Source organism: Xyrauchen texanus, chromosome 34, assembly GCF_025860055.1.
Source record: "Xyrauchen texanus isolate HMW12.3.18 chromosome 34, RBS_HiC_50CHRs, whole genome shotgun sequence".
Classification (NCBI taxonomy): domain Eukaryota; kingdom Metazoa; phylum Chordata; class Actinopteri; order Cypriniformes; family Catostomidae; genus Xyrauchen; species Xyrauchen texanus.
The window spans coordinates 7,555,974-7,567,743 of record NC_068309.1 but is presented as its reverse complement, the minus strand read 5'-3'; the positions used below and the strand labels follow the sequence as shown (position 1 = coordinate 7,567,743).

The 11,770-nt window shown below is 37.3% G+C and overlaps 1 protein-coding gene and 1 pseudogene across 1 annotated transcript; both read left to right on the top strand.

The window, feature by feature from the left end:
* Positions 1–257: 257 nt before the first annotated feature.
* LOC127627348 (proteinase-activated receptor 1-like) lies at positions 258–2,951 on the top strand (annotated as a pseudogene).
* A 2,344-nt stretch (positions 2,952–5,295) lies between these two features.
* On the top strand, positions 5,296–11,662 carry LOC127627639 (proteinase-activated receptor 1-like). The gene is made up of 3 exons (XM_052104104.1): positions 5,296–5,541; positions 8,440–8,505; positions 10,146–11,662. The coding sequence occupies exons 1-3, from the start codon at positions 5,478–5,480 to the stop codon at positions 11,225–11,227; spliced, it is 1,212 nt and encodes a 403-aa protein (XP_051960064.1). The 5' UTR covers positions 5,296–5,477; the 3' UTR covers positions 11,228–11,662.
* The last annotated feature ends 108 nt before the right edge of the window (positions 11,663–11,770 follow it).

Here is an 11,770-nt window from a genome sequence, read left to right as displayed (position 1 = left end):
TGAAGATATGCTCTTGCTTTTCTTGCAGATCATTCAGTAATGGTAATGGATACAGACCAAATTGAATTGCAGTCATTCAAACTCATTGTTGATCTAATCAGCAGTAAGTAAGGCTGTTTTACTTGTAGCCAACAATTAGAAAAGGAAATGAGTGCATATATAAACATCAATCAGAGAGGAGGCACGCCAAAAAAACCAAGCATCTATCCATTTCTCATCTCATTCTGAGCTGTATAGATAACAGCTTCCTTTCTATAATGATCTGTGGCTTTCACAAGAGCATCCCTACAGGCCCAATGGAGCCTAACGAGACAAGTGATGTCACCATGTTGTAATTTATTGTAATCATGACATGTCTACACAGAAGAGCACTCAGTGAGTGAAGAAGCGAAGCTTGGGTGTGTATGGCTATCTATGGGTACAAAATTTAACAATTTGAAATTCTAGAGTTAGAAGCTGACATCAGATCAGTACTCATGGAGGTCAAAACTATATTACTTTCAGTTATAGTTGCACATACATGCACAGCAATCAATGGTAAGTACATCAGTAAGTATATCTCCTGATTTTAAGTGCCATGGCTTGTATGTCTTTCTGATGTGCTCTAATGTTAATTCACATGCTATGACTATTATATGTCTTTTAACTCAATGTAAATAGTTACTGAAAACTTCAAGAATGTATGTGATTCACAGGTTAGAGTCCTCTCTGACTTTTACAAGTGTGTGATAGTGTTTCGGTTTCTGTTTTTGGTTTTGGTTCCAGATACCTATGAAAGCAATGTAGCTGTTACAACAGACACTGATGAGCCAATTCAAAATGTTTCCTTTCCGGGCAAGTTGTTTTTGCTCAGAAACAATTCGGGGAACTCTTCTATCAGTCTTAACTCAGGTACAGTATCCAGAAGGAGTATTCATTTTTACATGTGTGATCAAGATTCTGGAGTTTTCAAACTGGGGTCCAGGGAACATTTCAGAGAATAAGGGGTGTAAAAAATTTATAATTTTCCAAATATGAAATGATTACTTTTTAATTTTGCTTTCTAAAAACTTCAGATATAGTATTTCTGTTGAATTCTAAAGGTTTAAACATTTAACAATTCTAATAGTATGTAAAAAAATTTTTCCAAATAATATTTTAATGATTTCTTTTGGATTTAGTAGAATAGCAATATAAAAGCCAATTATTTAATTTGGCAGATACCTTGCTTTCTTTATAATGCAATGCTTACTATTTTTCTCACAGTAAAAATGGGTTTCAACATATTAATCTATATAGCTGTTGTTATTTTTTTAAGGAGGGTGTCCCTCAAGGGGATCATCATTTTTAGTGTTCTTGGCATCCAAAATGTAAAAACCCCTGATCTAGATGAAATGCATCCAGACCATTCCAGTCATTACTAATTCCTTATCATTACTACTTTTTTCTAAAACATTATTCTCATCATAAATGCTCTGTATTTTTAAATGCATAATATGGCAATGCACATAACTATAAAATAGAATAATATATGTTCATTAATTTAGATTATCTTGATTCTGGAATTTGTAGGAATGACACATTTGTTTTGGTTCAGCTTAAATCTTCATCAAGGTCTCTTAGAAAATGTGTCTCAGGTGGCTTAATGTGCCAGAATGTATTATGAGTGCTTTCACTAATGATGTTGGTTTTTTTTGTGTGTGTTTGGTACAGATATCATTTCATTTAGTTTTGAACTTCAATTCCCGAAACTGTATGACTTTGATGATTTGGTTGTTATCCTGCCATGTAACAGCACTAATCTGAGTGCAGCTGAATGCAACCAAACTACACCATTATCAGGGCTATTTACCATCTTGGATGAGGCTGTGATATTCATCAAAGGTGTGCTGGTCACACGCATCATGCCCTCTTTCTACATCTTCCTCCTCCTCATTAGTATACCCCTAAACACATTGGCCTTGGTGACATTCACCTGTAGGATTCAAGCAAAGAAACCAGCTGTGATCTTCATGTCTCACCTGGCGTGTGTTGACCTGCTCTTCACCCTGCTTCTGCCTCTGAAGATCCACTACCACCTGAATGGTTCAGATTGGGTGTTTGGCGAAGTTACATGTCGTGTTCTAAGCGGCACTTACTACTGCTACATGTACTGCTCTATACTGCTGATGATGTGCATGAGTGTGGACAGACTGGTGGCCGTGGCATTTCCTGTCGCTTCTCTATACTGGCGGAGCACAAGGAATGCCACGTCCGTATGTGTGTTGGTATGGCTGCTGGTTCTTGTAGGCACAGTGCCACTTCTCTCCATAAGGCAAACATTTATGATAGAGAATGTGGGCGTCACCTGCCATGACGTGCTTCTCCACGATGACCCTGCAGAGCAGCGGTACGTTTATTTGTTCTCCTTCCTCTCCTGCCTCTACTTCTTCTTGCCACTGGTCGTCACCTTGGTTTGCTACTCTACCATCATATATGTGCTCAGTGCCAAGTCTGATCGCTTAGCAACATCATCATCCTCATCACACAGACAAAGGAGAGCTGTGATTATGACTATCGCCGTGCTGATAGAGTTTGTGGCATGCTTTGCACCAACCAATGGCATCATGTTGTACCACTGTGTTTGTCTGGCCATGGGAGGTCACAGTGGGGCGGGAGATTCATCATATGCAGCTTACATGTTGGCTGTGTGTGCCGGGAGCTCAAGTGTTTTCCTGGATCCTCTGCTGTACTACTATGGCTCCTCACAGTGCAGACAGCAGATCCGCTCTGTTTTTTGGTGGAAGAAGGCAAAAAGTGCAACCACACTGTCAAACACACAAACTCAGTCAAAATCCTCTCACCTGAGTTGTAAGTAAAGCCAAAGTTGCTTCACGGCAAATCAAGTCACTCTGCAGGGCATATTTGCAACATGTCCAGGCAGCTATGATCATTATTTTCCTAGCATGCAAGTACAGCTCAGATGTACTTGAACAGAGAATGGCCAAAATCTCCAAAACTGTTGGTCAAGATTATGATCAAATAACATCAACTCAGCAATAAAATCTGACATTATCATAAATTGCGCTACTTTTGCTCACATCACAAAAAAAAAATAATAATAATGAATGCCACTTATCTGGTCCAGCTTATGTGCATTAGCATTTGTTAGTAAATTATACTTCTCTATCAAAAGTAAATTAGTAAATTGATTTTCTCTATCAAAAGGTGATACGCTCTTAAGTTTTTAACTGTACGGTACAGCTGCATTTGTACAGCTGACATATTTAGAATGACGATTTCTTCTATTCATATGTATAGCAATGACCCCATATCAGCTCGCATTAAGGTGTGAATTTGCTTATGATATAATTGGATTACAGTTTTCCAATTATTTTCTACGTTTTAGCAAAGGTGTCATTAATGGGTAGGATGAAATAGCTTTCATCAGCTGTTTAATGCACAAGAAACATCACCAGTTCTTGAGCAGGAGTTTCCATTTCATTCTGTGTGTTTTGAAACATTGTGATGGAGTTTGTTATTTCCAATGTTAGGATAAGATCTCATTGTGAATGTTATCAGTGGTGTAGAATAACAGCGGGCAGCGAACTTCTCTCATGCATCCAGATGTGTGCTTTACTCTGGATGTACTTATACTGTATATAAAGTATATTAGGGTGAAATAAAACCTGGAACTCTTTAACCATAAAACTATTCAGTCATTCTAGCTAAAGATGATCCATATGTTTATCCATTAACTAATAAGATCCCAGCACTGGCAGTTTTAGATGTACAGATCATGGAACAATGACTGCATGGAATAATTATCAAATAATTCATGTAATTTATTATACATGTATTATATATGTCAAATATTTATTGGTGCGCTTGAATTGAGTCATCAAAAATGACTATCAAAAAAGTAAAAAATTATTTGACTTTATCTGCAAATAATTAATTAGCACTGCATGAAGTCACCCCCATAAAAAACTTAAAATAAATAAATAAACTGTCCCCACCACTTTTCAAAACAAAGTGACGCTCTTGTATTTAAATATTTGTACTGGCCTACATTATGCCTTTAACAGATTTGTCTAGTCACCTTTATTCTTGTGAAATAATGCTTTGGAATGCAGTAATAATTATTATTTATTAAAACATTTGTAGTTTCTGATTGTTTTGCTAGTTTATGTCAGAATGCTAAAACAATTAAACAAAAAAATAGCAAAGGATAATGCTCTTTTAAACAATTTAATTAGACTTAACATTAGTGTAATGACTTAACTCTAACTCTAGCTTAAATAATGTAAGTAAACACTTTAAAAGGTAGATATGTATAATAAAGAAACAGACAAATAATAAAAAATAAAAAGTATGGTTACTGCAATATTCTCTTTAGTGTTTGCATGGGTAGCATAAAGCTTGCCTATATCCACTCCACTGTCACACAATGCTGCTTTTAGGCACATTTAAGCAATATATGAATAATGTGAATGAATGTTTACTCACTAACAAATGTGAATCATATTTTTACTGAGTGAAAACCCAAGAAAACTTGATTTTATAAGGACTGCTCTCCAAATCAAAAATACAGCACAAACAGTGAGTGCACTATGCCAGAACAAAAACATTTAAAAATAACTGCATGAATGTTATTGACAAGGACATGCTTCTTATTGGACTATTCAATGTAATTCCTTAAATATTTATCATTTTATTGCGATTCATGTTTAGAGTGTGCATTGTCTATGAAGTGTTATTTGCCCTGTCTGTAGCTTAATTGTTGTCCCAGTAAAAGGACATTTTTTTCCAATGTATTCTTGCATATAAATGGGCAGATTGTTTATTAAAACGATAGCTGTGACTGACTGAACACCTCTTACCCATTGTAACATCACTGTAAGAACAGCCTCTTGTGGATTGCTTTATCACACACTTTATACACCATGTACAATACAAACTCTCATAAAGAAAATATGCATCCTTTCTTTTTTCTTGAAGATGCAACTGGTTAATGGGCTCGCTACCAACTTGGATAATAAAGTCATTTCAAATACATTGTTAATAATTAAAAGTTACAATTAAGAAAGGCTGTTATATTGGCAGTCAGTTGTAATTTGTGCACATAGTATGTCAATAATACCTCCTAAATAAAATTTAAATAAAAATTAAAAAACACACACACAATCCAACCAGCATTTAGCATATCAAGCTTCTTTAACAGTTTCTCATTGGCTCCATGAGTTGCATAATAGCAATTTTTTTATTTAGTATTTGTATGCGTTATTCATGCGCTCGATTGCGACCAGTGATGTCATCACGTTTTAATCCACATGCTGACACCTCCACAGAAGAAAACGTTCAGCCTCAGTGAACGATTAAAGAAAAGCAACTCTGGACCTTCCTGTCAGACTAGTTATAGAGATTCTAACCTTAAAATAATTTTCTTTAAAATTACAGACGATTGTAAGGTGTTGCGAAACACTTTTTCCGGAGTTAGAAACTGCAAACTGATCGACATGGTCAAATCTATCTTGCTTGCAATTCTTCTAGTTGCGCATGCATCCACTGTCGCCTTTAACAGTTAAGTATAAACATCGGTTATATAACATCAGTTTAATCATGCATGATGCTTATGCGTTTTAACTAATATGGGTGATAGAAAACTTTTATGAGTTGCTTTTATATTAGATCATTATAAATGTTTATATATAATATCACGAGACTTTGCCGCATAGTCTCGTGATATTATATATCGTTCAACAGATGTTGTACGAACTCTAAATAGATGCCACGTGGAGGCAACACAAAGAGGCTTAAATGCACTTTTCCGATCTTTCTTTTTCCTTGTTCGCCGATTTTCCTTCTAACACGAGCTCCACTCGAGCATCGGAATGATATGAATTAATTCAGGGAACTAACAATTAAAACGAATTCACAATAGTAGCAAGAACTATTAGGCTACAGCTTGCAATTCATTGTAGTGAAATTGCAAAAGGAAGCACCATGCCTGATTTCTTCACATCATGCATAAACAAAGTGCTTAACCGTGATGTGCAGCCAGATTAACAATTTCACAAGGCAAACCACATATGGTAGGCAGATGTGGTCCTGCGCTCTGATTGGCTGTAGAGCTCTGTGCAGTACATTTTTGCAATAGCTTTCAGTACAATATAATAAACAAACTTCAAGAAATTGGTTATACAGTAAATACTGCTATGTATGTGCATTTCCAAATTATACCTAAAATAAGTGCACTTTACTAGTAGGCTACATACCTGATACAAGTCAATGCATATTGTTCTAAAAAAGATAGAATGCATAAATTCTTAAGAGATTGCAGGCACATAAAGCATTGCTATAGTTTAACCCTTAAATACATGGGAATTTAACCAAAACACTCATATTTGGGTCTTTAGAGACCTGGTACATCTATCTATCTAAAATGGATCTACAAAATGCCAAGATAGCGTAACATTTAAAAAATATTTTCAAGACAATTAGAAAATAATTGGATAAAATTTAACAAATTTAGACTGGAACAAATTTAGAACAGAATTAATTACTTTCACACTGAAATTTCATGAGATGCAACTGTCAAACACATATTGAGCTACACAAGAAACACATAATCTACACATATGTATTTTCTCAGGTACTAAATAGATGAACAAAATAATTTCAATAGTACACCCAATTGACAATAGTCAAATCATCGTGTTCATGTGTTAAACTTGTTGTAGTTTACTTCAGTGTTGTTTCTTCATCAAATAGCAATGTCAAATGTAAATACAATCAATCACTGTAACATTAGTGCAACCTTGAGTTAGAAATAGCATATTATAATATATATGAAACAGGTATCCTGTTATAGTAATCTTATATAGATATGAAATAATCAGAATGCAGAAAGTTTTTGTGAGGGGTAGGTTTAGAGGATAGAATCTATAGTTCATACAGTATAAAAATCATTATGGAGAGTCTTCATAAGGATAGCCACGTGTGTGTGTGTGTGTGTGTGTGTGTGTGTGTGTGTGTGTGTGTGTGTGTGTGTGTGCAAGAGTGTCCAAATTGCCTATATTTATCTGATAGTGTTGTGTGTGAAGTTTCACTAATGTTTTTTAGTGTGTTTGGTTACAGAGAGCTCTGCAAGCAGTTTTGCACAGACTGAAGAAGAGCAAATAATACATGACAATTACTTGCTTCTGTCACACACAACAGCTTCCTATCATATTAACACAATTGACTGATCGGTTAGGTTTAAATAAGGGGTTTGTGTAAGGGCATAATATTAATAAGGATGTCCTTAACACCTCATAAGTGGCACTCGCGATTACTTCCGCATTAGACATTTGAGAATTTCCACGTGATGAATTCGTATGAGTTTATGCAAACAACATCAGTCCAGACATTTCAAAATAGCCAACTCATAAATTATGTGTGACTTTTCATGAGATCACGTTGGACGAGACCATTCATCAGTACTTCCTTGATATCATATCATTACTACTGTTCTTAAACAAAACAAAATATTTTAAGTAAAGCAGGACAAATAAATTGTTGAAATACGTCCCGACATTTAGAAATCAACCTGTTACTTAAAGGGATAGTTCAACTAAAAATTTAAATTCTCTCATCAGTTACTCACCCTCTTACCATCCCAGATATGTATGACTTTCTCTCTTCTGCAGAAGACAAATTAAGATTTTTAGAAGACTATCTAAGCTCTGTAGGTCCATACAATGCAACTGAATGGTGGCCAGAACTTTGAATCTTCAAAAATCACATAAAGGTAGAATAAAAGTAATCTATAAGATCCCACTGGTAAAATCCATATCTTCTGAAGCAATGTGATAAGTGTGGGTGAGAATCAGATCAATATTTAATTTATTTTTCCTTTAAATCTCCACCTTTGACCAGGCTCGACCAATAGGTAGCGATTTGCACGAAGAATAGATATCACTAAAACAAAAAATAAGAATGTGAGACTGAAAGTGGAGTTTTATGGTAAAAAAAAAAGGCCTTCAATATTGAAATTCCTTACCCACACCTATCATATTGTTTCTGAAGATATGGATTTAACCACTGGATACTTATGGATAACTTTTATGATAATTTATGTGATTCTTGGAGATTTAAAGTTCTGGCCACAATTCAGTTGCAGTGTATGGACCTACAGTGATGAGATATTCTTATAAAAAATCTGTTTGTGTTCTGCAGAAAGAAAGTTATACACATCTGGGATGGCATGAGGGTGAGTAAATGATGAGAGAATTTTAATTTATTTGGGTGAACTATTCCTTTTTGGTGCTTTTATGATTCTAGTATTATTCTTACTGTAAAAGGAAATATATACATGTGTGTTTTGGCTGGAATTATTTAGTTTTATCTTTATCAAGGCCTCAGATGTTTTCTGTTTGCCTTTATTTGTCTAGTAGTGTTATTCTTTTGTGATGTTGTTGTATGTTTGCTCAATCACAGATAGCTCTGGACAGATGTTAGATGATAAAACAGCAACTGAACCACCCCTGGACTTGCCCGCACTAGGTGCAGTATCCAAAACATAACTGTCTAATGCAACCAGACCTGTCTTTAATAAAACTTAAATGGCATTCAAACTTTGCATAAACAAACTATTATTCCAAATATGAGTGTTCTGTATTCCGAGCTTGTTTAATGTAGGCCTACATATATATCATTTCAGAACTGATTCTGGGGTAAAATGAACAAATTAACTCTTAAAAGACTTTTAGGCATATACACTCACCTAAAGGATTATTAGGAACACCTGTTCAATTTCTCATTAATGCAATTATCTAATCAACCAATCACATGGCAGTTGCTTCAATGCATTTAGGGGTGTGGTCCTGGTCAAGACAATCTCCTGAACTCCAAACTGAATATCAGAATGGGAAAGAAAGGTGATTTAAGCAATTTTGAGCGTGGCATGGTTGTTGGTGCCAGACGGGCCGGTCTGAGTATTTCACAATCTGCTCAGTTACTGGGATTTTCACGCACAACCATTTCTAGGGTTTACAAAGAATGATGTGAAAAGGGAAAAACATCCAGTATGCGGCAGTCCTGTGGGCGAAAATGCCTTGTTGATGCTAGAGGTCAGACGAGAATGGGCCGACTGATTCAAGGTGATAGAAGAGCAACTTTGCCTAAAATAACCACTCGTTACAACCGAGGTATGCAGCAAAGCATTTGTGAAGCCACAACACGCACAACCTTGAGGCGGATGGGCTACAACAGCAGAAGACCCCACCGGGTACCACTCATCTCCACTACAAATAGGAAAAAGAGGCTACAATTTGCAAGAGCTCACCAAAATTGGACAGTTGAAGACTGGAAAAATGTTGCCTGGTCTGACGAGTCTCGATTTCTGTTGAGACATTCAGATGGTAGAGTCAGAATTTGGCGTAAACAGAATGAGAACATGGATCCATCATGCCTTGTTACCACTGTGCAGGCTGGTGGTGGTGGTGTAATGGTGTGGGGGATGTTTTCTTGGCACACTTTAGGCCCCTTAGTGCCAATTGGCATCGTTTAAATGCCACGGCCTACCTGAGCATTGTTTCTGACCATGTCCATCCCTTTATGGCCACCATGTACCCATCCTCTGATGGCTACTTCCAGCAGGATAATGCACCATGTCACAAAGCTCGAATCATTTCAAATTGGTTTTCTTGAACATCACTGTACTAAAATGGCCCCCACAGTCACCAGATCTCAACCCAATAGAGCATCTTTGGGATGTGGTGGAACGGGAGCTTCGTGCCCTGGATGTGCATCCCACAAATCTCCATCAACTGCAAGATGCTATCCTATCAATATGGGCCAACGTTTCTAAAGAATGCTTTCAGCACCTTGTTGAATCAATGCCACGTAGAATTAAGGCAGTTCTGAAGGCGAAAGGGGGTCAAACACAGTATTAGTATGGTGTTCCTAATAATCCTTTAGGTGAGTGTACAGTAGAAAGCTATCTGTTGCTCAATGTCTCAATAGGTTACAAACAGTACTGTAAAGGAAATTTCCCTGTGTCTGTTTGGGCATAAATTATTTATATTAAAATCTTAATTTTAAGGCCTGTTATTGCAAAGGTGTCCTAATTGCCCTTATTTGTCTGGTAGAGGTATGTATGTGAACTTTAACTCATGGTGTGTTAACTTACAATTTTTTTGTAGGTGGTTTTCCTGCTTTTTTTTTTAAACAAGAGTCAACAGACTGTGAAGCAATATACAACCAGACTACAGAAGTCTCAGAGACATTTGTTATCTCGAATGAGGCTGTGCAGGTCCTTAAAGGTGTGCTGGTCACACGCATCATGCCCTCTTTCTACATCTTCCTCCTCCTCATTAGTATACCCCTAAACACATTGGCCTTGGTGACATTCACCTGTAGGATTCGAGCAAAGAAACCAGCTGTGATCTTCATGTCTCACCTGGCATGTGTTGACCTGCTCTTCACCCTGCTGCTGCCTCTGAAGATCCACTACCACCTGAATGGTTCAGATTGGGTGTTTGGTGAGGTGGCGTGTCGTGTACTCAGCGCTGCTTACTACTGCTACATGTACTGCTCTATACTGCTGATGATGTGCATGAGTGTGGACAGACTGGTGGCCGTGGTGTTTCCTGTCGCTTCTCTAACCTGGCGGAGCACCAGGCATGCCACATATGCATGTGTGCTGGTCTGGCTGCTGGCACTCGCTGGCACGGTGCCACTTCTCTCCATAAAGCAAACATTGAAGATTAATAATGTGGGCGTCACCTGCCACGATGCACTTCTCCATAACGACGATGGAGAGCAGCGGTACGTTTATCTGTTCTTCATACTTTCCTGCCTCTACTTCTTCTTGCCGCTGACTATCACCTTAGTAAGCTACTCAGTCATGATATATGTGCTCAGTGCCAAGTCTGGCCGCTTACCAACATCATCATCATCATCCGCAGACAATCGAAGGAGAGCTGTTATTATGACTATTGCTGTGCTGACAGAGTTTGTGGCATGCTTTGCACTGACCAATGGCATCCTGTTGTACCACTGTGTTTATCTGGCTAAGGGGAGCCACAGCGGGGAGGTGGTTTCATCATATGCAGCTTACATGTTGGCTGTGTGTGCCGGGAGCTCAAGTGTTTTTCTGGATCCTCTGCTGTACTACTATGGCTCGTCTCAGTGTAGACAGCAGATCCGCTCTGTGTTTTGGTGGAAAAAGACAAAAAGTTCAACAATGCAATTAGACACCAAGACAAAATCAGACAATGTGTGAATTGTTGATTACATTTTTGGTTTGCATTATCATATTTATATAAGGTTAACCACAGAACCTGTTGTTTTCAGAAACAAGTTAGTGATGTACTTTGTTGTGAGTAAAAAGACTTCTCAGTGCAAGACATGTATGACCCGTCAAGTCGTAATTATGACTGGGAAACTCTGAGATGGGAGTCCTAAACTTTCAACATGGTGTTGGAGAGTACAGTTTCTGTAGTGAATGACAGGTTTTGTTCATTTTTCTAAATACAGCTAATTGTTAGCGCTTGCAGTTTTGGTCATATTCATTTATCTATATCAGCAAACATTCTATGCATGTTGTACATTTTTATATAAAATATCTTGTATTTGACCAAAATTCCATTATCGTCAGAAAGCTAACTGAGTGATATGTATTATGGTGTCAAAATAAAAGTTCCTCAAGAAATATGTATGAATGAACCCGGTGTCGTCCATGTTTATTGACGTCGTCCATCGTGGCCTCCTCACTTGAAACGTCCTGGAGCCACGACTGCACACCTAAACCAACCAATTTTCTTTG

What these genes read in the sequence shown, in the direction of transcription:
- LOC127627639 (XM_052104104.1), top strand. Translation starts at nt 5,478, where the DNA reads ATGGTCAAATCTATCTTGCTTGCAATTCTTCTAGTTGCGCATGCATCC. An exon ending in ATCCACTGTCGCCTTTAACA is followed by an intron (nt 5,542 to 8,439) that starts GTTAAGTATAAA and finishes GCTCAATCACAG; the next exon opens with ATAGCTCTGGACAGATGTTA. An exon ending in CCTGGACTTGCCCGCACTAG is followed by an intron (nt 8,506 to 10,145) that starts GTGCAGTATCCA and finishes ATTTTTTTGTAG; the next exon opens with GTGGTTTTCCTGCTTTTTTT.